Source organism: Parasteatoda tepidariorum, chromosome 2, assembly GCF_982258835.1.
Source record: "Parasteatoda tepidariorum strain Cologne lab strain chromosome 2, Ptep-v5.0, whole genome shotgun sequence".
NCBI classification, from domain to species: domain Eukaryota; kingdom Metazoa; phylum Arthropoda; class Arachnida; order Araneae; family Theridiidae; genus Parasteatoda; species Parasteatoda tepidariorum.
Window position 1 is genome coordinate 48,736,917 of NC_141756.1, and position 27,601 is coordinate 48,764,517.

Here is a 27,601-nt window from a genome sequence, read left to right on the forward strand (position 1 = left end):
ATTTTATTGAAATTTTCTGTTCTGGGGAGTTTTATTACTAAATTTGAATGGGAACCATGTAATTATCATTTAAGCAAAAACTTCAAAACATTTGAAGCTAGTTTGGAATAAATATTAAAAATTATTTTATTTAAAAATAGTCTAAGAAGTTTTGAATTGTAAGGTAGAGAAATGTTTAAGGAATGTAATTTTATGTGACAAAACATAAAATTTGAACAAAATCTGTCTAAGAAATCAAATTGTAAATAGATTTTTTTTTTTTTTTTTTTTTTTTAAATTTGATTTCTCTGGAACCATTTGACCAATTGCGATCAAATTTTATTTGAGTCATTTAAAATTACATTCTTGAAACTAATGTAATAATTTTTAACCCTTCATGGATGAGTAATTTTTTCCACTATTTCGGGAAAAAATTCATTTTTGTGTGTGTTTCTACCTATGTAAATAGGATTTAAAATAGCAGTCACACAAATAAAAAATTTACATCGCGATACATATTGACATGATTTAAAACTACACATCGCTATTCATATTCAAGTGATTTAAATTCGCACATCGAGCTTCATGTTCACACCATATAAAAACCATGCAACATGATTTGGAAATTTTTATTAAAACTTTGATAATATTCTAAGTATAATGCTTCCTACATACTTTGTCCTTGCTCAAATTTCAGGTTTTTTTTTAATAATTAAAATGTGTCTTGCATAAAATATTCTTGGTTATCTATTTTCAGTTTCTTTTATTTTTTACCAAACTCATCCCTAATACCTTGGAATTCAATTCACATAAAAAATTCGCGACTCATTACGAATTATACAAGAAGTATAATTACATTAAAGTGTCCAAATTTCTAAGTCTGATAGTTTTTGCGCAAGAAGAAACGTGAAGCAAAAAAAAAAATTTCGAAAAAACACTTAAAATTGTAATAACTTTTGATTTGGATTAATAAATTGGAATTTCAATAAAAGATTGTATTAAGTACATAAACAAATAGGATTCCTACTGCATATCAAATTTCAATTCAACAGTCAGTTGCATTCCTTCGAATGCTGAGTAGCTTGCCTGATGTTTTTCGCTAAAAGTTTGAACAATTAATAATTTTAAATCTAATTAACCAATCTTAAATTTTTATATTCCATCAAACTCTTTGTACATTTTTCTATACACCTTCGTAATTTCACGTTAAGTCGCAGCTTCAAAGCAGCAAAACAAAATGTAACGTTGTTGTTGTTCATTTACGTCGCACTAGAGCTGCACAATGGGCTATTGGCGACGGTCTGGGATACATCCCTGAGGATGAACCGAAGACATGCCATCACAATTTTGATCCTCTGCGGAGGGGATGCCCCCCCCCCGCTTCGGTAGCCCGACGACCTGCACGCGAAGTCGAGCACTTTACGGTAGAACAGTTTAACGAGGACCAATACCGCACACCCTCGGTCCATACGCAGGCTGATCCAAGTGGTCACCCACCCGCACACTGACCGCAGCCAGTGATGCTTGACTTCGGTGATCTGCTGGGAACCGTGTCTTAACGATCAGTCCACTGCGGGACAAATGTAACATTAAAAGCTGAACACCTAAAGCAGTGGTGACGGCTCTTACTACGATTTTTTAATGGGTGGGTGATAGTATAAAGCTAAGGATGGTAGCACTAGTGGTAAAATTGCTCTTTCAAGACTTCCGGGTTACTGCTTCCGATATATTTTTACGCCGCAGATTGAAAAAACGCGCCATCATATTATTGCATCATATCTTTTGCAGTATTTCACCTGTACCGAGTTCTTTCTTTCAGCATTATCATATTAATATTATACCCAAGTAGCACAATTCACCAAAACGATATCGTAAAAACGTAGCTTTGAACATTGTACAATATCGTAGCGAAATATTGTACTATATAAAAATGGACCCCTTTTATGTCGTATATTCAATATTGCAAACCAATATTGTACAGTATTGTAGAAACGTTGGGGAACGTCGATCGACATCTCTCTGCATTTACAAACGTTGTACTATGTCAACTGACATCGTCAACACGATATTCAAAAAACGAATGCTGTGGAATGCAGACAATCGCCAAAATTACGTTATTTGAGATATTCATGCCTGTTTGTACCCTGGAAAAACCGAACAAAACCGTTCTAGCTTGTTTAAAATTAAATTATTTGTTATTACCAAAGCTTGTAGAATTTTTTGATTATTAATATTTAATAAGTTTGGGTAGGCAGGTATATTTTACTATTATTCTAGAAAATAAGCTAGAAAGTAAATAGTTTTGTTAAGATATTTCTTCGCTTTTTCAGGGTACAAGCAGCCATTTATATTGTGAAATTATTTTAATATTTTAAGTGATTTGTGCAATAATTTTTAAAGCATCTATATTTTACTATGTAGATTAAAATTACAATATGTTTAATTTAAAACGATTAACTTTTTTGTTGGGACGTTTTAGTATTATATAATCTGTATTTTACTAAAATAGTATCTATGGAAAACAAAACTCCTTATCTTCACAGCATCAGGTTCGATTTTAAAAAAACTGATTAAAAAAAAAAAAAAGCAATATTTACACTGATATTGTCATAATAAAATAACAGGAGTCACTTCCTCAGATTTCTGACTTAAAAAAGGGCAAGCATGGTACAATAAGCTGCGATCTAATTTACTCATAGCCTTTATCCATTAAAGTGTTGCCAAAATATTTATTAGGGCTTGAACGGTTGTCAAATGTGTAAATGAAATATAATTTTTATTAAACAGTAAAGAATAATATACTAATTTCTATAATTTATTGTATTCTTTAATACAATCAATTGTTTCTAAAACAAAACTGTGGCAGTTGAGGCGCAAACTTAGTCTTCCTGCCTTCCCGGCCATTGGCGGTGGCAAGAACTTCACCAAATTTTTCAGCTTTTTCTAGTCAGCTAGTTTCTTTAAACAGTCTGAAGGTAGCAGCTAGTCTCTTTGAACAGTCTGAAGGTAGCAGCTGAAAAAAAATAAGACATAAACTGTGGTTAATTTTAATACTTTTAAATTAAAAGACAAATAGTTATATTGAAAAATTACATGAACTAAAGTAGACATGAGCACAATGCAAGTACTACTAACAGCCCTAGGTTGACAATTCTTTTGTATAGAATCAGAGCAGTTTTTATGTTTCCAGGAGCACCGGGCCTATTTTTATATGGGGGCCCTTGACGAGTAAGTTAATAACAAATGGAAAATATTATATTTTCATAGCTGCCAACCTCTAGTTATAAAAATGCAGAAGAAATGCCTAAAAATGCAGAAGATTCGCAAGCACATACTAATTACCAATAAATTTATAAAAGAAGCGGATTTTAACTATTTTGATTAATTATTTATTTATAAATCCACTTATTATGAGCAAAAAAAAGCAATACTCATCTTTTTTTAAAACAAAAAAGGAAATATTTTTTAAAAAAACTTTCGACCAGCTACTTGATGGTACAATATTCGATTAAAAATGTAGTTACGGCCTTGCCAAACGCTGTTACAAGAGGAACAGCGACGTCTGACTTAAAGAAAATACTAGCTATCAGGCAGATGGGTAAAATGCAGAAGATCTTATCTTCTGCGCATAAAAGAGGAAAAAATAGCTAAAATAAGTAAAAATGCAGAAAGCTTCTGCAAAATGCAGAAGGGTTGGCAGCTATGTATTTTATAATATGATAGACGGAAAAAAGTTTTTCCTTGAATAATTTTTAAAAAATATTTGGTCACCTTTCAATGAGGTGATCCGGGTTCCAATCCCAGTATCGGCTGAGATTAGAACCCGGCTAGTCAATACAAATTCCACATCTAACATGAGGTTACCACAGTGCTGATTTAGATATAGTGAAGTATTTTGTAAAGGTACTGCTAAGTGGTAATAAATTTTTAATCTTATATCAAAATAGATAAGCTAAGCTAAAAAAATTTTTTAAAAAATCTATGTACTTATTGGAATTTTTTTTCACAAAATTTCTTTATAGAAAATCTGATTATGTCAAAGATACTATAAACATATTATGAGAAAAAATTACCAGTTAATAACTCTGCTGCTTCAAATAGACTTTGAAAGGGAAGAATGACACTATATCAGGAAAAAAACATCTGAATTCATCAGCCCCCTTTTCTTTCCTTCTATTTTTGACATATTAGGGTAATTTCTTTCTAATATAACCCATCTTTCTACTATAGCTTTAGAAATAAACATTTTCCACTAATAAAATATAATGTAGATTTTAATTCCATGCTTTTTTAATCAAAAGGTAGAATTTTAATTAACATTATTTGCATTTTTTTTGAAAAAATTCATGTTTATTAATTACTCTCTACAGCTATGGAAGTCTATATTAAGACAGCATTAAATGTGTACTTTAATTTGTACATTTAATGCCATCAATCAATCTCAAGAATCAAAAAAAATTTTTAAAAATGCAATTTCAAATGTGTTGGAATTTAACACACACCAAGAAAGAAAGCAATTTGAATAACTAAAATTAATTAATGCAGCAATTTATTTAAAATAAGTTTTAAAACTAGAAAAAAAAATAATAAAAGCATCAATAATTTAAAAACACTGTATTTTAACTTTCAAAATCAATGCTTTTTTTCTAAAAAAAAATCATTTGATTTAAATCATGTAATAAATCAAGCTGATCTAAATCAACAAACCCTGATAACTAGAAGAAGATGCCATGGTTGAGAAAAGATGCCATGAAAAACATTACAAAACCTTAAGAGCGGCTAACTTTTGAACTTTGAAACATACAATGCTGTAAATGTATTAGAGTTCAGAATACAAACTAAGCAAAATAAAACAGGAAGGACCAGGGTAGTTAATTTAAGGAATAACTGATCCATTTTAGTGCAAGATAATGACTCACGAAAAAGTAAAGTCTAATTACAAATTTTAAAATTCTAAGTCTATAAAATTACCTAAGATGGCGTTTGTAACAGCTGAGAGGCTTTCAAAACACTGTTTCCTTTTTCATTTTAATTTACAATACATCATCGCCAATTCCAAGATGGTGCTGAAGTAAAAGAACATAAATAGCCTTCTTTACAGATGGTTTCAAAATAACATATCTGAAAGAAAAAAAAGATATATATAAAAATATAATGTTTTAATAACCATTACAAAATGTACCTCATATTTTATCATCAATTAAGACCACACAAGTAAAACGGGCATAGGATTGCTGAAGAAAGGAATTATCTACATTTTTCATTTTTATAATATATTATTTCTTGTTTCAGTCTCTTTATTCTCAAAGAGTTATTGCATTAGTTCTTTACTTTGTATATGAGAAGCTTCCAAAGCAATGGCCTGTGCATAAATATATTGAACATTGCAATATCAGATTGTATGTTAACGAATCCAATTATCAAGAATTCTATGTATAAATAGTGTGCAGAGAAATACCCATACCATTAAAACACTTATCACAGTCATATTTGACTTAAGAATCACATAAGTTAAAATATGTTGCAAAGTTGGGACATATTCAGCTATGGATTGCTTTTCATTTTGATATGTACATGGTATCTGCGACATTTTAGATTTTAAAACCCTGACTTTCCATCAATAACTCCAAAAAGTTGTCATGAGTTACCGAAGTTACTATTTTATCCGACAAAAACACTACAATAAATTCAAAAAAGCATTATAAAAACATTAATTGAAATGATAGGTATAACCAAAGCTTTATACTCTGAATCCTTGAAGCAGAACTTTTTCGAGCTATCTGCGACAAAACTCTCTAGCACTAATATCTTTCTGCAAGATACTTTTCACAATAATAAACAGTTATGTTACTAATTTAAAATAACAAAAGCACTGTGTTTAAAAAAAAAAAAAAAAACTATGTATAACTTTTTTTAAATTGAGCGTATAATTTTTATTATAACATTACATGCAACATTTTCGCATTTTGTTGGGAGGCAGGGGGATATAGAAATTATTTCCTTCGCCTTTTGTCATCCCAGTAAAAAAAAATTGCAAATTATTAAATCCGTAGTAGTACTCGGCGAAAAAAAAAGATTGACAACAAATTCACACGAATTGGTCACCTCAAATGAGTGTTTCGTTTCTTGATTAGGCTGTTGTATAAAAATATCGTATAATAAATATCAGATTTAAAAACTATGGAGAAATCAATAGCAATAACTGATAAAATTCGACAGAATTATTGACCTAAAAAGTAAATACCCAAATACAAGATTCGAATTTTTCAGGTTGCTTATCGGGATATTTAAAATCCACTTGAAAATCAACATCAATAACTGACGAAAATACAACAGAAAAAAACCCATCAATTTACGCTACTATTGGCGTATATTGAACACGCCAAAAAGTTATTATTCAAATGCATGATTCAAATATAACTGGTAAATTTCTGTCAAAAAATAAATAAAGGTAATTTTTTTTTTTTTTTACTTTTCAAAAGAAAAATCTTTCTGCAAGAACTTTGTAATGTTCAGTGAAAATGTTGCCGTGTCTCTGCAAATCTGCCACGGGGCTCTAAACCTTCTCATTTATTGATATTAAACTTAAAAATTGAGTAAAGAAAGAGTTGAAGCATTTAAATAGCTGAAAAATATACAAAAATAAATAACTTTTATATAGCTTTTTAAAGCTGCTTTTTTTCTTCTTAAAAGTAAGTGTAACATAAAATGCCTAAACAAGAATTTTAAATTCATTATAATAAAAAAAAAATTAAACAAATAAAATAATTAATAAGATTCTGAAATCACTGAAGTTTAAAAGATTATTCGCTCTAGAAAGGATGTTCTTTCCTTAATTATTTTAAAGAACACAATTGAAACATTTTATATTTTAATAAAATACGATTAAGATTGGATATTTTGTTACAAATTCAGATATTCAGAACGCTATGAAATTAGGGGGATTCCATTTTTAAAATTAAGATTTTTCAGTTACCTAAATCTGCAATTTTTAAAAAAATAATAGTTAGATCATAACAAATTTTGTTCAATATAGAAATCCATGACTTTCTAGGTGTACTGATACCCTATATGTACCCTAATAAATACATATATGTACCCAAAGAATAGTATCAGGAGAGTTACCCTATTCTTTGGCAGGAGCATATGGGAGGAACGTTGAACAAGTTCGTCTTTTTTAGTCCGAGAAAAGCAGATAAATTGTTATAGTGCACAGAACCAATAAAAGTAAACAAGATCTTTGGGAATATCAGAATTGAATAATGTGATATAATTTAATAGTTAACAAACTTCAGTTTATGTAAGTTAAAACCCCTTCTGAAATTATGAATTACTTGATTAATGAGCTACTCGGTTCGGTAAGTAAGATGTAGACATATAAAATTTTCATGATTCAATTCTTTTTTTTTGTAATTTAAACATTATATATTAATTAGATACAGTAAGCATAATATTAAATAATAATTAAACACACATATATATTATATATATATATAAATATATATATACTGCAAACTTGTACGGTTGAGAAAAAAACTTCTTACTAGCAGCAACATTAGATATCTTATTAAATCTTCAGTTTACATATTAAATCAATCTAGTAGACATACTAAATCTTCAATTTAAAATTTCGAAAAAAAAAAAACATTTCAATCTACCATGACAAATTAATAATTAAAAAATATGCAAATATGATCCATTTGTTAGCTCACTTAGCTCTTAAATTTTTAATTAGTTCAAGTATTAAAAAATATTTTTCATCAAACGTACAATTTGGCAGGTGTGAAAAATATAAACATAAGCATGTCAGAAGGCTTAACATCTCCAAACATACTATAAAATTACGCCACTGTTTGTGAATATGAGAATTGAATAACGTGATATAATTAAATAGTTAAGCAGCCTGGACAAGATAAAGGTGGAAATCAATGTAATTCTTGCAATATATAATTTAATTATATATATTAAAAACAGCACATACCTGCCAAGATCAGAGAATTCGTTCATTTCAACAAGGTGCATTAATTCCCCTTCATCTTCAGCTGGTTTGAGTTTTCGGGCTCGCTAAATCGGAATAATTTTCATTCCATTTACATTATGAGCTAAGGTATAAATTTTATGAGACGAAATTAGATTTAAATATAAGTAGACAAAAGATAAATAGATCGCAGGTGGTAGCGGTAAATGATAAACAGCATCTTAACGGGTTATGGTTACGGTTCCGAGTGGTATAGATCGTAGATTTCAGTATTTAGAGAAAAAATCGATGTCGTGACAAAAACACGATTGCAATATTGATATCAAATATTGTCCGGGGTTGTTCGGATATCTCTAAATTTATATTTTAAACTTATTTTTTGGAATTATAACAATTTGACGTCATTTTTTGTCTTTTAAATGATTAATTTTGATTTAAGGACACAATAAAGTTTTAAATGAGAAGTTTTACAAACATATTTTTATAGTGAAATCGACGGGAATCGTACAATATCGTTCACACAATTTCGATTTTCGCCAATATTGACAATGTCGGTCGATGTAAACTAAAGCTGTTACAATATCCCTGTGCTACTTGGGTAATCATTAGAATATTTTCTAATTAGGCTAACTTAAAAAGATATTTTTGGCGACATTTTGTTCAAATGTAGCCAAATAAGGGATGAAATACAAAACATGGCAAATCTTAAGAATTATTCACAATGAGATATTAACTTTCCAAAAATTTTTTTGGCCTTACGACATCTGAGAATCAATACATTTCGTAAAGCTCTTATGAATGGTACAATTATGTTTAGATTTGAACCCAAATTACAATAACAAAACTGCATAGAATATTAGGCTTAATCACACATCGCCTCGTAGTCATAACATAAGCGGAGGGATACACCGGAAATTTTCTAAATTTCTTCCGGTTTAAGGACGCTTGTTATTGTTCACATTAGACCACCCATCCATACAGAAAGATAAAAACTAAGTTTCTTGACCTCAATTTTTTTTTCTGTGCTTTAATGTTAAATGTCATATTTTTCAATACATATAAAAAAAATCAGGATATTTCTGTGATTTGTTTGAGATCGAGGAATTTCGTTATTTCACCAAGAAAAATAGTTGACATATTTGAGCAAAAGAATGCTTTTTATTTTTTTAATAAAGAAGAAAATTTAGAATCCTTTTATGTTGAAAAATATGTTATTTAACATTCGGTGAAAAAAATTTAAGTCAATAAACTTTGTTTTTGTGCCAAACTGAATATCACTTTATTTTTTTCCAAGCGTGGACCTCAAATATGCTAATTAGCTCTACTTATTAATTAAACTACGAAATCAGACACAAAAGCGTGCATTCTCTGAATAAGTATCTACTAAATATAAATCCTAATAAGTAGAGCCCGGATTTTGATGACCTAAAAAATCTCAACTAATGCCCGTAAAAAGTGCAAAAAATGCCCTTTAAAAATGCGAAAATTGCGCTAAAAATACCTTATGACATGACTTAAATAAAAATATTGAACTAAAACAATGTTTCACTCTTCAAAATTATTATGAGTCATTTCAAAAATTATAAAGCATTGTAATATTTGTTCTACGTTCATTGAAAATTTTTGAACTGATTTTAGGATATAAAACATTTTGAAAAATATGTTTTATATCCTAAAATAGCAAAAAAAAGGAAAATGTATTGACTCATAATATTACTAAATATCAGAATTACATTGGATTATTAAATGATTTTTTGAAATGTAAACGAGCGTCTCTTGTCTTTTTATAATCGTATGCAAAAATTTTTAATTTGCTTAAAAATTCACCGGGATATAGTGAAATACCCAAAAAAAACTAACAATAAGGGGTTCTAACTTTCGACCACTCTCCTACCTCGCCATACTTTCCCAGATTGCGGCTAATCCATACATATTGATATTCAAAAATCGGAAAAAAATAGATATGTCTATCTATTCCTTGGCTTGGTATTCTTTGGCCAAGGTCTATTCAATGACTTAATTGATAGTACTTAGTTGATGAAAATCTGATCGTTAGAGCAAAAGTAATCTTGGGTGATATGTTTTGCACTTTGGGAACTGTGTACATCTGTTATTTACTTTTAACATATTTATTTCGCAAAAGCGATTAAAAACGGTGATTTGATAAATCTCTAAGGTACACGAGATGATGCTCCACGGAAGATGTTAAAATAAAAACTGCGTGAGGTGATTTCTCTAAAGAAAGTAAGTGATTTGATCAAATCACTCAATTTTAGTCGAAAGAAAAAATATTAATATTGTTTAAATGTTACGCTGTTGTTGTATACGGGGCAGTGGCTCTTAACATCAAAAAACATCAATGTAGAGCATACCAGGTAAACCTATACCACACGTGGCACTTAACCTTAAAGAAAGAAAGAAAAGCATCAGTGAGGTATACTGGACAACTGTATTTCGGGTAACCGTGATCTGTGGCAAAACAATCGCCAAGTCGTGGCAACTTCCAGGTAAAAAAAAAAAACGTCCTTCTAAAAAAAAAACGGTAGTTTTTAGGGAAGTTAGTATTGTATTGCATATATCGGGATTGCAATTGTAAACTATTCCGCATATTGCTTTACTTTATCAATAACTAAGTGCATATTGCAATCCGAGTGCTGCCTAACAGTTTTTGTCTATGTATATTGCTTAAGAATACGTGAACGCTCGAAAACGGTATCTGGGGAGAAGAGCGGTTCCATGTCTTGACCCTTCCCAGTTGTATAGGGATGTACTACATTTTCCCCTTTCTTAATATTTTTCGTATTTAACAGTCAAAAATAATTTTTAAAATTTCCAAGCCGCTTTCTTTCAGAACTATTATCAATCTAGTTCTCAGTTCCAAATAGTTTCTACCTTAAATGTTTTTAATCTCATTTGAAAAACAGGACAAAAACTAACGTCATTTTCTACAACTCTCCACACGCTAATGATAAAAGCAGCATGCGAAGTATCACTCAGAGCCTAATTATTGCCTAGGCACAATAGGCATGGGCCCGCAATTTTTGAGGGGGCTCAAAAGTTAGTAAAAATTTACTTAAATTAGACTGAAGTCTAATGAAAGGTGGGCTAGCTTTGTGTTGGTTTAAGTACTAATTAGTAATTCAGATATAATCACAGTGACTTTTAGCAAAAATCACCAATTTCAATTGTTTGTGGTCACCAAACTATTTTTATTTTGATATAGCATTGTTTTGTTGTTTCATATTTGCCTTTAATTTACAGATACGCAAACTTTATCTTAGAAAAATAATCTTCAATTGCCTGCTTTCAAAATTTCTTAGAATGTTTCTTTTGAATCATGCAGTTCAATAGATTCTTTTTTATTGTTAGGACTACTCTTCAGTAATTTAGTTTTAATTTATTTTGTAAGGGGCCCGAAAAAATTTGGTGGGCCTTGGGCCTGAATTTGTCTTGATCGGTCCCTGGGTGTCACCAGAGCTTTGCTCTACGCCACCTGTTATAAATTATAAAAAGAAAAAAATTAGAAGATATCAGTTATGAATTCATACGCAATTGAAAAAGATTTTAATTGACTAATTAATGTGTCGATTAATGAGATAAACTAAACTTTAAATATTTCATAATAAAGTGTCAAACGAGAAATCTTTGGTGAAGTATTCTTCGCCTCATCTTCATATTTTAAATTTTCCTTGGAAATGGTTTCATGAGTAGAGAACTTTTCTCTCTGTCCACTCAGAAAAACAATCAAGGTTTCAATTAATTTCAGACCATCATCGAAAGGAAATCCTTTTATCCGTACGCTTATTTGTTCTTGATAATATATCACCATAAAATTCTGTTAACACAATACTTTCCAGCTTCTTCAGTAGCATATATGCTGTATAGAGTCCAGTTTACAGAAGCTCTTCTTTATTCTAATGGGTGGACCACCCGGTATCCGATGGACGCTTTACGATTAGTCCAGATTCTAAGCATTCCGCCGATGGGTAGAACTGGCGAAAAAAAAGAGCTAAGTTTCTGTAAAAATTGGAAATAATCCTCTTAGACGCGTCTCGTCCACGAATTAAGTTCCATGGTAAAAAAGTTGCGTAACATTTCTCTTTTAACCTTGCCTCCCATATTTGGTACTTTATCTTATGTTTGTCATTGACTATCACTTATATTTATACCAGGGTCATTAGGAAAAGATACAATAGTATCCGACAAGTACTCAGATATATGCCTTTCAGTTGGAAAAAAAATCCAAAAAAACGTGCCACGGGAATTTCGTTTTACACATATCAAATGTGAGTTAATCTACGTGGGAAATATTTGGTTTTGAATAAAAAAAACAATATCTGGAATAGATTACAACTACATATTCACTAAGTTTTATATATATCGAGTCTTTTTACAAAACTTAAATCAATTTCAACAACGACTAATATACCCGGCAACAAAATCTTAAGGTTTGGCAGTAATTTTATAGTTAAAGAAAGATGCTTAAAATATTGATCAACACCCAAATGTAATTCAGTATACTTGATGGTAATAGAAATCGACAAGTTTCGAGCACTCAAAAATAAACGAAAACGAACCTTGTAACCAGACCCGAATCTAGTAAGCGAAAGTGATTGGAATAAGCTGATGTGACAAGGGTGGTAAGAACTTAGGGCTTTGTCCGTAGTAACCATAATTGTATTCGAGCGGTAGTCAGTCACTCCCGCCTACAACGTACATTTTTAATTTCACTTTACGAGATTTCTATTTACATAATTTTAAATAAAATATAGCAACGATATTTTTTAATTAAAACTCTGTGGGTAAATACACGTTGAATGAGCTTTTTTCTTGCTCAAGGTTCTGGTATTCAATTACTTAACAAATGTTTTGGCGCACTTCGCACATAACACTTTCGGTTTTTCACCTAATTCATCCCTGTGGTATGAATCAAAATAGAAATTTTTTAACAAGATACGCTGCCCAACTTTACACAGGTATTTGCTACATTTTATACTTTTAAATTCAAGACTACTTCCTAGAATTTTTCATAACTTAACAAAGTTATTTCCTCCGACAAAAACACAAGAAATTTAAAAAAGTATTATAACAAATTGATATGATAGGTATAACCAAAACTGTTATACTCTGCATCGTTATTTTTAAATATTTAAAAAAAAAGAGAAAAAAATACAAAAACAAATAATTTTTTTTGCAGAATTACATATTTAAGATACTTTCCTTGTTCATCCGAAAGGAAAGAAATACTCCCGATTTTTCTGTCCTCATTTCGGAATTTAAAAAAATTCGCCAATTACTGGCTTGCTTCAGCTAGAATTATAAGTTAAATAAAATAAATAACAAAAATTCTGAAATCACAGAAGTTTATAAAAGATAATTCGCTCTAGAAATGATGTTTTTTCTTTCACTTTTTGAAAGAACACGATAAAAATATTTTATAGCAAATTCAGATTATTAAATTAAATTTTAAAAAAGATTTTTCAGAGACCTAAATCTATGACTTTTTTTTTTAAAAAAATAGTTAAGATCATGACAAATTTTGTTCAAAAGCGAAATTTACGACTTTTCAGGTGCGCGGATATCCTGTTTACAACAAAAAAAGCATCTTCTAAGCACTCAAAAATATTTTTAGACTTAAAATAATTTATAAAAGCATATTCGATAAAACAATATTATTGATCATGCCAAATTTATAAATAATATGGTCACATAACAAAACTGAGATAATTGAACTTTCTTGGAATGACAAATTTTTTGCAGTATTTAAAATAGAGGAAGTCCTCACTTCATACTTAAAAATTTTGCTTCTAAATATTATGAAGTTTTCTCATGAAACAAAAATAGCAGCAGACGCACAAGAACCCAGTACAGAAAGTTCAGTATTTATGTCTTGTTCGATTGAAGTGGAAGTTAAAAATATGCGATTATATAGAGATAAAAAACACCGTTTAAAGACAATACTCGTTTTATTAATCATGCACAACAGGCATCTATTTTTTTGTGGATTCCTCTTCCTTCTTTCCTCGAACAAAATCAGCTGAATCGTCTTCCTTTTGGAAGGCTTGCAATAATTCTGCTTTCTTTTGTTGTATCCTTTCTTCACGTCGGCGACGTGCTTCACGCACCTTCTGCCTCCTTGCTTCAGCTTGATCTGACAACATCTTAGCTCTTGATTTCTCAGCCTTCTTTCGGTGAATAAATTCCATGAGTACACGCTTATTTTTGAATACATTACCCTTAGCTTTCATGTAAAGTTCATGGTACCTAAAAGAACAAAAATATTATCTGTATTTGAACAGACAAAATACAACATTTAAAATTTGTAACTAGTGGCGTAAATTAACCTTTAAGTTCTTTTACAAGCTAGTAGAAGCTAACTACGTACAACTTAATGGTTAGAACTTTCACTATTTAGAGCATTATCTTCTTAAATAATTTTAAACGGCTATGAACTTATTGTTTACTATTTATCTCCATTCATATAAGCAAATTGTATATCGATGGTCAACTAAATAGTAGTCTAAATATTTCTAATAATTTAGCTATCTCAGACGCAATATATGCTTAACAAGCATAAATAAAGCCACCCGCTGAAAAAATTATTCAGTGCTTTGGTTTCGATAATTAATACACTTTGCTCAAAAATTGCAACAAAAAACATGAGTCAATCATTAATCCAGTTATTAAAAACTTATTATCTCGAAAAGCTGGTTTTCTAATACTGTAATAACCACTGAGAGATCAATACCACAATATTTCGTAAATATGAAGATAGTTTTAAAAGTAGCATCAAAATCATATAAGATCTACTTTCATCTTCTAAAAATAGAAAAATATGACTCAAGTCACCAATAAAATTTTTAAAAAATAAACAAAAGTTGAAAATAAACCCGGCAGAATAGATACAATAAATTCCATGGTAACAGTCAGCTTTTACAAAGTTTCAGTACAGTAACGTCATCTTAACTCATCAGAAAGTAAAACAAGCAATTATTTGGAGTAACCACACAACAATTTTAAAAAGTACCAACTAGGGAATAAACAGTACTATATCATTGCCTCAAACAAAGCTCTATTACTTGGCATGTGTAACCTTAATATTCGTTTTTAAGAACAATAAAGTTAAATCCAAATCAAGCATTACTTTATTGTCTTGCTGTTATCTGAACAATATTTTTCAGATAGCTGCCTCCCCATATCTTGAGGCTCAATTCAAATTTTAAAAAAAAAAAAAAAGGGGGGGGGGGCAAGCTTTGATGGAAAGAGTAAGTTCTTTTGTGACCTAAGCTAGCTTCCTATCTCAGATCCACCAAAGAGTAAAAATCAGAGCAAGTGAAGTAACCCATTATTACAGCATCCATTTTATGCACAATACAATCTTATGATCATCATAAAGTTAACTATTACACTGGTTGCTGATTGAGCGGTTGATTACACTGGTTGAGTAAAATATTGGGAGCGTTTTGCTTTACTTTTATTACTAATTAATAACTAATATATTCCCTCCCTGCTTTGAATACATTTTCTACTCTTCAGTCTTGGAGACCGAAATGAATAAAAAAATATTCCATCAACTAATTTGTCTTCCCAATTAGTTTTTAAATCAAATTTCCTTTATTTAAAAATGAAACTTTTTTGCTAAAAATAAAAGAATTACACTTTAATGAAAAGATTGCTACTTTTCACATTCTTCAATAGCGAAATGATCAAGTAATGTCACACTGCAATAAAAGAATGGTGTCAGGATTTTTATTAATCTTATTTTTGTAAGCCTTGCGAGTTCCTTTAAAATGTCCTGATAAATAGGGTTAATTGAACATATGCTTACATGAAAAAAATTCTGTTAGAGTTAGTATTTCCACCTTTAGTATATTGACATGCTGAAAGTCTTAGCTGTTATTTCTGTTTTCATTTTTAAAGGAAAATAAATCATCAAAATAAAAAATTTTTTTTAAAAAAGAAAAAAATAACCAAATGAGTGGTTTAATATGCAGGCCATTATCTAGTAAAGGTAAATTTCGGTGCAAGTGAGTTTAAGTTTCTGAAAATTCTGATAACACTACACTAGACAGTATTAATTGGTCAAAAATTAAATTCAGTGTTGATTTTTTCTTTTAGTGGCAACTGTTTTGCTTCTTACAGTTAAGAAAAAATTATAAACCCAGTGGCCACAAACATCAGGAGCAAATTAACTTACAAATGCCTATCAATCTTTTTGGCTTCTCTATATTTCTTCAACAGTCTTCTTAAAACCCTCATACGACGAATCCACACTACTTTCTGGGGCATCCGAGCATTAGCAGTACCTTTCCTTTTACCCGGGCCACAATGACGACCTTTCCTCCTCGCCTCCTTATTTTTGCGTACACGTGCACGAGAATGGACAGCAACTGGCTTGCGAATAATTAAACCATCCTTAATCAACTTACGAATATTTTGTCCTGAAAAAATAAAATAAAATCATTAAAATTAATAACAAAAATGATGTACTTGAAACAGTGTTAGAAAGGACACATTTTGTGAAAGGTCCTGCTCAAAATTACTCGTAATTTGTGAATATAAAATAAACATTAAGTCACATTCTTTCAACCAGGGTCCTGCTTTTGTGAATTTGTGCTAATAGGGTCCTGTTATTGCAAAAAAAACTTTTTCAGGGAGATTTAAAATTGTAATTAGATACAAGATTCTGCTCAACAGTTGCTGCTACTAAATTAGAGATGCAACATACAAATATTTGGTTTTCAGCCTATACTACTCAACACAGAATATTCATTTCAGACGAATAACGGCAACAAATCACTCACATTTTTAATAATTTCAATTGACATATTTTAAATAACACAACTTAGTAATGTATCACTTTTAATGAGTTATGCATTTAGTAAACTTAAACAATTCTTAAATTTATAAAATTTTATTTAAAAAATTGCCAGATATGAATTTTTATTCACATATTAGCCAAGTGATTAATTTTATGAATAATTATAAATTGTTCATTTATTTATTAACAAAAAAAAAAAATTATGATTTCATATTAATACAAATGCAACACTGTAAAATTATAATATTACTGCTACTAAATTAGAGATGCAACACACAAATATTTGGTATTTAGCCTATACTGCTGAACGCAGAATATTCATTTGGGATGAATGAAAGAAGAAGCGTCTGCCGAAGACAAAACTTTCGTTCAAGTGTCTCTCCTGGGAAGGGTTTATTGGATTAACAACAATGAAGATAAACTAATTGGCAGGCACGTATAACATGGTGTAATAAAATAATTTTGCACTCAGCCCTGTTTATATTTAAATGATTTAGACACCAAATTTTTAAGACTAAGGGTCAATGTCTGACATACTTTGCACTGTGATCGAGTATACAATTGTATACAAGCTAATTTCGAACTAATAGGTTGAAATATTTTATTGTGTTTCCAGCAGGAGCAAAAGCAATGCCAATAAATAAATTAAAAAAAAGCTCTTTTACTCTTTTATTAACTGCATCATGAGGTCTTTAAATTTTACAAAGCATTATAAAAAAATTTCGCAGAATAATAAAAAAATATTTACAATTTAATTTTTTTGAAGTTTTTACAAACTTATAAAACTCAAATTTATTGTAATTCTGTTTCTGCATTAATACAGCAGCAAAATTTAAAAAGTTCATAACAATTATTTTCATTAAAAAAAAAAAAAAAAAAAAAAAATATTTAACACAGGGTTGGGATTCTGATGTCAAAAACTTATTTTTGATAAGACCTGGCAAAAACTGTCGAAATCTGACATAAAACCCGAGGTTATTCTGTTATTTTTATACACTATACATTTACAGGTTATTTAACATATTAGAATCATGCAGAATTAAGGATGTCAGTCAGATCAATATCCAGTAGGTAGGGTATTTATAAATATTTACCCTTGCCTTGGAAAAATACCCAAAATCAGGGGTTTTATCATTTTTTGTTCAATTTAAAGCATGTAGCAATAATTTTTCTTGCTCTTAGTTCTGAAATTTTATAATATCTTCAAAAAATAAACATTAAAAACTACAAGTACATTGTCGCAGAAAGGTTTGCATTGAATATAAAATAAACATTAAACATCAATGTAAACTTTAGGCTAAGTGATTTAAGGGAAGGTTGAGAAATGGTCTATTTTCATTAAGGCTTTAAAGAAATTTTTTTTTTTCCCCTTCAAGGCAATGGTACAAACTGAATGCAATAGAAGTAATGAATAAGCATACGGAACAAGCTTAAGATATCTTAAATTTGTTATTTCTTTTCTATAAATATAACGTAAGTGATAAAACTGAATCAGAAATTTCATATTTAAATTTTGTAATGTAAGTTCAAAAATCACTTGACAATTTGTTTAGTTTTTCGTACCTTGTTAGAAACAATAACAATGAGCAAAACATTATTTAACCTTTAGAATACAAGAAAATTAAGCAAGAGGTAGTTATTATTTAAAAACTAAATATAAGTTTAATTCATTAATTCAATTCTCAATTCCATTTAAAATATTAATTATTAAAATTGTTTTGAGATTTTAATCAAATTTATAACATTGAGTTTTAGTTAAATATTTCTCCAAATTAAATATTTTTTTGAATTAAAATATCTTGTGATTTGTATCTAATGATTTTCAAGTTCAGTTCAGGTAAATTATATTAAAGTTCAGCTCAGATAAATTATATATTTGTGTGATTGCTATATCCTAACCAACTAGATTTAAAATCATAGCATTGAATTTACTAAAAAATTTTTCCAAATCAATCTTATTAATTGGATTAACAAAACAAAATATACTTTATCAGTTCAATAAGTATATTTAAACTTCATTTCCCTAAAACATCAGGTGTAGTAAAACTTAATATTCATAACTTATTTATGATATTTTATGAAAAATATACATAAATCTTTGCTTAGAGTTTTTACACTTTAAGTATTATTCAAATATCACATTACACCAAAATAAAGATCCAAAAAGTATTACACATTGTTCATATGCTACTAAAGTTTTACATGACTATATTTCTGAAATAAAGTACTTAAAAACCAAAAAAAAAATTCAGGGTTGCCACTCAAATCTGAAAAAAAAATTCCCTGTGTTTTCCCTGTACATATTATAAGCAATATATTAAGAGGAAACAACAATTACTGAGCTCTTGTGTGAGCTATAGTGGGCTAACTATATATATTAGTTTTAATTGCTAGAAAAACAGCTGAACATACTTAAATAATGCTATAGTAAATGAAATAGTTTAGTATAGCTGAAATATCATGGTTAAATATCCTATAGATTACGCTTTGAGTAGTCACCATTTTTTAAAAGACAAAAGATAGAAACAAATTTCCCTGTTATTTTAGGTGATTTTTAAATTCCCTGTATTTTCCAGGTTTTCCCTGTGGAGTGGCAACCCTGAAATTGCATTTTAAAGATATATTTTTAGCCAAACTTTCCTTGCTTTTGAAACTAGAAATACTGGAAATTATGAGTTTAACCTTTAAATCATAGCCACTCTGAAATGGTAATTAAACTACAATAATTCTCATATTATAAATGTTCAATTGAAATTGATTTTGCTTATGCGTAAATAACTAATTAACCATTGACAATGAAAGCAAAACTTGATTATAACTAAAATATAAATAATTTTGTAAAACCCAAAAGAATAACACGATCATTGAAATATTAAATACCCTAGTATTTGCGTATTTTTTTTTTTAGTATTTACCCAAAAAGAAAAACCTGGGTACTTTACTTCTATAAGCATAATACTTATTTTATATGCTACTATAATTACAATTTTTATTTTTATTATATATCATTTATAGGAATTATAGCATTACATGCAAACTCAGGTTTTTTAGCTTAAGTGATCACTGAATGTTTGATCTCAAATTATTGTTCAACAAGATTCTTTAATCATAGTTATTAAATAAGACTAATTATAGAAAATGCTTTCTGATATTAACTGTTAGGATATTATACAGAAATATGTCTTTCAAACAAAACAATCTTCCAAAAAACTTTTATTTGAAATTTTTTTAATGAATAAATTCAGGCTAATTAACATTTTTAAATGCACAATATCTTGGGAATATTTCTGTATCGTGACCTGTCATGCAAACTATTACCAGGGTATCAGCTACATTTTAGATTTTAAAATTCATGACTAATTCCAAGAACTTTTCATGACTTAACGAAGTTACTATTTTCTCCAACAAAAACACAACAATTTAAAAAAGCTTAATAACATGAATTGAAATGATAGGTATAACCAAAACTGTTATACTCTGCATCACTATATTTATTGATTTTCAAAATTGAAAAACAGTAGAGAAAGAGTTGAAGTAATAAAATAACTGAGCAAATAATTTTTTAAATTATTTTTCAGCAGAATCATATTCTAAAGTTCCGAATTAATTGTTCTCGTTTCAGAATTTTAAAAAAAAATTGGCAATGACTGGCTTGCTTCAGCTAGAATTTTAAATTGATAAAATAAAAAAAATAATTAATAACAAAAATTCTGAAATCACAGAAGTTTAAAAGATAAATAGCTCCAGAAATTTTTTTTCTTTCATTTTTAGAAAGAACAGGATAAAGAACATGTAAAAATATTTTATATTTTAATAAAAGTTTCTGACCCTCTTCGAGAGGGGATTTTATAACATTCAGATATTTGGACTGGGAGACTGGGGGGAATGGAATTTTTCAGAGACCTAAATTCACGACTTTCCTGATTGTTTTTAAAAATAATAAATATCATGACATTTCAGGACAAATTATGTTCATGACTTTCCAGGTGCACAGATACCCTGTATTACCAAATTGATTTTAAACAAGAAAAAAAACCTATTTTTAAAAATGTGTAGAGGTTGGCCGAGGAAGATACAAGTTACATAACCCTTCGAGTTGGTATATTCTCTTTTTTTTTAATCCTGGAAGTTGCCAAGACTTAGCCATTATTCTGCCACAGATCATGATACAGGAATCTTGCCTGACCCACCTTATAATAATCTATTGGGTACAACATACATACTCTTTCAACTACCCACTGGCTCATTAACATTACCTTTTCAGCTTGCATAAAAACAAAAAACTTACATATCTTGTTGATATTTATTAAATAGCTAGCTTAATACGAACATAAAATTCGATGTTTAAATTAAACAATTAGACATTTTATTTCAACAGCGTTAACAAATTGAATACAAAGATTGGAAAAAAATTTTCAATAATGCAATACTTACTTGAATTTGCATTGGCAATTTCACTCATTTCATTAGGATCTAACCACACTTTCCTTTTTCCACATTTTAAAACAGCTGCGGCTAGCCGCTTCTGCAACCTTAAGCAACTGTAACAAGAGTTCCCTCATTAATAACAATTAAAAACATTACTATCCGTACTAGTAGAAAAACCGTAATCAACAACATATATTTATATTATGAAGTAACGCAATCGATATCAGAATTTAACCCTCCGGAACAAGTATTATAACTAATGTATATACAAATCTTTACTTTTTTTAAAACTATTATTTCTAGTAGTTTTATACTTTAATAGTGCAGAATAAAATCAAAACGGATTAATTCTTTACCATCAACAATTTTACATGGTGACGCCACGTGTATATTGTTAGGGCTATTTGTTATGAAGACTGAAATAAAACACTAAATAATACAATTTCATAAATAAACTTAATACTTTTCATTTTTTAGGTTATTTTACGAAATAATTTCAGCAATTGAATTTTATTTCAATATAAAAATTATTATAAGGGTTCTTACCTCATCTCTTCTTCCTTAGACCGTCTTTTGTGGACTAAAGGTTCACTTGTGTTAAGGTTGCCATTTAATAAAATATAAACTTCATGAGGTATAGGCTCTACTGTTAGCTAAGCAAAATTTTTTATTTTTGTAGGAAAAGTATCACACTGCTTTTAAAATAAATAGATTAATCTATCAAATATTATTTTAAAGCGAAGTATTTAACAGAAATAAAGGATGATTTTTACATAAAATTATCTTCTTTTAGTTATAGTTATGAAACCTAGATGGCGTTTATCAAAAACAAATCTGAAGAAATTTTGAAGGACGAAAGGGACATGAATGATCTTGGATGCAGGAGAAAAGGTGACATGACAAGGCTGCTGACAGGTTAGCTAGTTTTTGTTTCATCATTCGCCGGTGTTGAATTAATTAAACAAAATTAATTAAGGATCCATTGGTTTTTAGCATTAAGAGACTGTCATAAGCTTTTGTTAATTAGCTCAGTTTCTCTCCTAATCAAGATTTATTCATCATTTATTATTTGATTTACTGGCGGTAAATTTTAAATTATTGTTTACCTCGAGCAAATCATATCATGTTTCATAGAGAATTCAAATATTTAGTGATGTAATTCATTGTTATAAAATTTATTGGTTCGCTTTTGTGTGTCATACGGAAGTTATTGTATTTAGTAATCCCTGCAAAGATTTAAGTAATTCCTGCTGGAAAATAATGTATCTTTAGCATTAACAAAGATTATCACCATATATAGTTTTTCTTCCATCTCAGAAAGTGTATAAAAGTATATTTTAATCTTCATGCATTAGCAATTATTGGATATGTATTTATTAGTTTTAAATTGTTTTACCACTTATTTAGTTATGTGATGTTCTTTTCTATTTCTTTCTTTTTTTTTTTTATTCATTAAAAAGCAAAAGGACAACTAACACTTAACTGAAAGAGCTTTTAAATTAAAACGAAATATTTTATAATGTGAGTTTTCTTTTTTTATGTTTTTTTCTTTCTTTTGAAACTTAAGTGTCTGTAGCCTTTTAGTTACTATTTTACTCACGATCTTTAAATATTATTAGTAACAGGTTTAAATTCTTGTATAACATAAAATAAAATTAAGTTTGAGGTCAGTGGTTAATTACTATGTGAATGATTTAATTCAGTGAATTAATTAAAAAATTAGTTTTTTTTATAGCATATAAATGAATGAAAATTTTGAAAATAAATTGCAATTTTAAAGTACAATGCAAGCAAATGGGTGAAACATATAAACATTAATACTTTTATTATGCAGTAAAGTATAATTATTTATTATATTGTAAAATATTAAAAATAGTGATCAATTAATAATGCAATTAATAATTTTAACTAATAAATATTATTTTATAATTTTAATAAACAAGCATAATTCTACTGAACAATCACTTATTGTTAAAAATAACTTTTGTTTACTCCCTGCTATAAAACTGCACACATGTTGCTCAAAATTATCCCATGAACCATTTATAAAAGGTCACAATTTGTTAGTTTAGTATACAATTCTTAAATGCATCTTATAAATGAATCAATGCTTTCATAATGTGATAGTTTTATTATGTTATTTGTTTAATGGATAATTATGTTTAGTTATTAGTATGTCATTGTAAATTAAGCCAATAATGTTACCTAAGTAATAGAATGATTTTTAAAAAAATTGTTACAAAATTCTAATGTTGCATTGCTTGTCATTGCTAATTTTGCATAAATTGTCTTGAAGTTCTAATTGTGCATTAGTGATCCAAAAAATACTCTAAATATTTCAAATTAATTGATTATATTTAAAATAATCTAAAAAAAGGGGGAGGGGTACCTGATTGTGAAATCAAACAGTTATTTAAGCTATAAAGATATTATATCATTCAGGATGGTTTGCTACATTACCAACAAACAAAAGAACTTAATATTTAGCCTATTTCATTTTCAATTAAATGCAAGATAATCATTTAAAAAAAAAAATTTGAATTTGGACACTAGCTGTTATTTTTTTCTTTTTTGTAATACCTATACATTTTTTTCTGGCAAAAACTAATGGTCAAAGGTTTTCTCCTTTCAAATTTAATTGCATCAAATCTTATGACTTATGAAAAATATTTAAATGTTTTTTTTTTTAAAAAATTTTTAAAACTTTATTTAACCTGTGTAGCATTTAATCTGAAAATTTTGCTAACTGACTCTCCTAGAAAAACAAGACTTTTTCATATCTTTTATTTCTTGGCAAATTTTTAAATGAACAACAAAAATAATTATTAGATTGAATATAAAATTTTTAAAATAATTTTTATATTATACTGGTAAAAGCTTATTATTGTATTGCTATGATTATTTGCATTAACTAAATAAAATAATCACAATAAAATATTAAATGAGCATCCATAAAAACAAATTATTAAAATCTGTATTCTGTTTTTTTTTTTTTTAATTATACAGTTTTGCAATTTAAATTAAGACATATTATCATTTTCCAAACTCTATTAATTGTTCTTTATTAAAATCATTTCCATTTCTGTTATGAAATTTTTAATGTATTGTATCTTTAAATTACTTACAAACAGGTCAACAAAACTTTTTAAGTGTCTTATTTTTCCAAAGAATTGTAGATCCTTAAAATTAATAAGAAAATTTTTTCCAAAAACTGCCATCATTAATAAAGGAACATTGTTGCAAAGTGTTTTTGATCCCCCTACAAACCTAGGAGGTTTATTCAAAAAATCAAAATTTTTATTTAAATTCTAATTCAAACTAAATTATGAATTTAAAAGAAAGAAAACTACTGAATCCCAATAAATCACTTGGCCCAAATTGTTTTCTTTTTCTTTAGCGTTTATTAATCATAATAAAAATATGCTCTTTATTTCAATAAATTGCTATTTTGTATTTGACATTAAATAACGTTACCTATAAAACTTAGCTTAGCTCATTATGCACTAGTCAATCAAAATAATTCAGAACACAGTTATAATACCAAAAAATGAATTTGGGAATGTTTAAAATTGACCTTTATTGTTTAATTTCAATTAAAGGGGAAAAAATCTGCAAATTATGTTTGTGTTTCAATTCATGACTAAAGAGACAAGGCACCTCACATCTTATCAGTTTACAGGTTTTGAACTGAAAAAGGTTTTTTAAATCCTTTAAAAAAAAATTAAATTTTCAGGTACACTTCAAATACTGTTTTCTGAATTTTTAGATAGTTAAATAAATAAATCTCAGTAAAGCAAAGTTAAAACTTGTAATAAGAAAGTTTTATAAAAGAATGTTGTCATGAAACCAGCAATTTTTGTTAAAAATTTCTCTGGTCTTTTTAGGTTTTTTTTTTTTATATATATGAGGCCTTATAATAAATGATAATACAATAATGTTCATTATAGTATTTTATTTGCATGAATTTTTTTTTTTTTTAACGAAAATTTCTATAACTTGATAAGTTTGTTTCTTGTAAGTCTTGTTCGATGGAGCTCTTAATCTTCTTCACAGACTCTTTCTAAACAAATTTTAAGCAATTCTGCACTAAACCTTTTTATTATTCAAGTTTATCGGATTCTTTACCTCTAAAACTATTTTTTATATTGTTCATTTAAAACTAATTCATAATTTGTTTTAGTTTTATTTAAGAATAATGTAAGAGGTGCCTATCAAAATTTGAAATGAAAAATCTGAAATAAATAAATTTAAAATTTAAAAAACTCTTTTCTAGACATATTTTTTATATTTGTTTAACAAATTATGTTTTTTCTAGGTTATCTTAAATAACTGAAATCTGTGAAGCTATTGAAAACTCGCTCAGAAACAATTGGTAATGACTTCAATAAATTGCCTTTTGTGTTGTCGTGTGTGAAGTGATCTTAATAATTGCATGAGAATTTCCTATGTAACCTTGCATGCCTTTCAAAATCTAATTGTATAATGGAGGAAGAGTAAGTGCATATGATTCATATCGTTCAATTTATTTTCTATTACCTTCATATTCTATCGCTTATTATAATTTCAACCCCCTCCCCCTATCTTGAAAAACCTTACATTGTTAATCCTTTTTCTTTGTATTCTTAATCTTTATTCATATCTATTTGTTCTGAATTAAGTATTAATTTCATGTTACACATATATTAAAGGTATGTTTTTCTTTCTTGTGCTTAATATTTCTTTTTTTTTTCAAGTATCATTAATATTTAAATTATATTCTTAAAAAAGTTGTTTTTTGATTTTTCTTCTGTTTTTTATTTTATTTATTAAGGTGTTAGTTTGATTTCTTAAGGGCCTTTCGACATTAAACCTTGAAAACTGTTGATAATTTTAAGTTTGTAACTATTGGAGAAAACATTAAATTTTTTTCTGAAAGAAGACTTATTGTATTTTTTCTCTGTGAACTTTACACTGAAGCCACATAAACATTGTATACCTTTGACATCTGATATAGCAAAGCTTTTTAGGGAAAAGTTCGTATGATTCTGATTCTAATTTTTCTTTTGTGCTTTATTAAATATGGTACTAAATGTATTGTGCTATACCTGAATTTTTTTTCCCATCTTGGTTGGTATTATTACTTTTTTTCATTCTTGCACAATTTTTTTGGCAGAAGAATCTTTATTTTAAATGAAGATATCAAGTGTAACTTAGAATTTTTTTTAAGTTTTTTTGCAAGAAACAATCTAAAGGTTTATGAATAATAAGTGTGTTTTTACATTGTTAGAAAATAATCCTTCATTTTCACTTGTTGTGATTTTTTTTTTTTAAAATCTGACCTCCACAGTATATTGTATTAAAACGTTCATTAAGTATTGTTGTTTTTCCCCCTTTTATTTCATTAGGTGACATATTAAATATGCAAATACATTTGAATTTTCTGTTTCCTCACAAATTCAAAAATATAATATCTTAATTTGATAACGTACACAGTCTTAACTATAACCAGAGTTCATTGATTTATGTCACCAACTATATCAAGATTTAACTCAACTGATTTTTTTTAAATGAAAAAAATATTTGATTTAAGTTAAATGATTTTTTTTATAAATAGAAATTATCAATGTAAAAATTTACAAAGCATTTTAATATGAGATTAAGTTTTTTTTCATTGATTTTTGCCTTTTTAAATTTCATTGTAAATATTATTAATATTATATAAATATCATAATTGAAAAGGTTTTTTCTCTTTAAAAAAATGATTTGTTTATTTTAACAAGTTATTAATTATACATGTCTATACCATTTTCAATAATTTTGAATCTCGAACTATTTTTAATGCAGTGATTAGTTTTAAATGTGTTTTTATAAATATTTTAATAATCTATCACTTATAAATGAATTTTAACTACCAATTGTAAAATAAAATTTCTCAAAGTGTTTTTAAAATATGAAGAAAAAAAATCTGGTTTATCATGAACCTTGCTTTTTATCTACGTTAAAACCTTAATATTGAATGTAATTATTAATATTGAAGTAGAAAGTTTACAATAAGTACATATTAAAATTCTGCCTCCTTTTTTTCTCTCTCTCTCTCAAACACAAAGATAAGTTTTGGGCATTTTTAAAGGCTGTGGGGTGCAAAATATTGTAAATTAAAGCACTATGCTTGTATGAATAATTTTTCAGCAATTCATTAAAGTGTATTTCCTAATATTGTATTGAAATAAAACTTTTTTTTTATTTGTAAATTTTACCTTAAGTTCTAGATCTTTAATGATATTTGTAAAAAGATAAATATCATAAAATCTTTCTAGTATAGGTTAAGAAGAGAGAAATACGAGTAAAAAGTGTGTTTAGATATGTTTTAAATCAAATATGTATAAGACTAAAACTAATATTTTCTCTTAAATTAC

The 27,601-nt window shown here is 28.0% G+C and overlaps 2 protein-coding genes and 1 long non-coding RNA gene across 9 annotated transcripts in view; 1 reads left to right on the top strand and 2 right to left on the bottom strand.

Moving 5' to 3' along the window:
* Positions 1–2,778: 2,778 nt before the first annotated feature.
* LOC147815755 (uncharacterized) lies at positions 2,779–8,196 on the bottom strand. The gene is made up of 3 exons (XR_015431369.1): positions 7,961–8,196; positions 4,951–5,100; positions 2,779–2,992 (listed from the first exon to the last, which is right to left on the bottom strand). It is a non-coding gene; the product is annotated as an uncharacterized LOC147815755 (long non-coding RNA).
* Positions 8,197–13,904: 5,708 nt separating this feature from the next.
* Positions 13,905–21,791, bottom strand: RpL19 (ribosomal protein L19). Its single transcript, XM_016060520.4, has 4 exons — positions 21,753–21,791; positions 21,213–21,319; positions 16,155–16,398; positions 13,905–14,221 (listed from the first exon to the last, which is right to left on the bottom strand). Exons 1-4 carry the CDS (start codon positions 21,755–21,757, stop codon positions 13,948–13,950), a joined length of 630 nt encoding a protein of 209 aa, XP_015916006.1. The 5' UTR covers positions 21,758–21,791; the 3' UTR covers positions 13,905–13,947.
* A 210-nt stretch (positions 21,792–22,001) lies between these two features.
* LOC107445992 (ATP-dependent 6-phosphofructokinase) overlaps positions 22,002–27,601 on the top strand; it is a 32,394-nt gene continuing 26,794 nt past the window's right edge. For 2 of the 7 annotated variants that reach the window (XM_043047675.3, XM_043047682.3), the window contains exons 1-2: positions 22,002–22,121; positions 25,522–25,699. In XM_043047675.3, coding sequence (XP_042903609.1) covers positions 25,689–25,699 — 11 coding nt within the window. In that variant the 5' untranslated portion in view covers positions 22,002–22,121; positions 25,522–25,688. Of the gene's footprint in view, positions 22,290–25,521; positions 25,700–27,601 lie in introns of all 7 variants that reach the window. The other 5 variants (XM_043047679.3, XM_071177496.2, XM_043047680.3 and 2 more) reach the window with 3 other exon arrangements.

Excerpts from the sequence above, each read along its gene's own strand:
- RpL19 (XM_016060520.4), bottom strand. Across the intron at positions 16,399-21,212 it reads AATTGCCAATGCAAATTCAA|GACAAAATATTCGTAAGTTG; the intron begins GTAAGTATTGCA and ends TTATTTTTTCAG. Across the intron at positions 14,222-16,154 it reads AAAAAGATTGATAGGCATTT|GTACCATGAACTTTACATGA; the intron begins GTAAGTTAATTT and ends TTGTTCTTTTAG.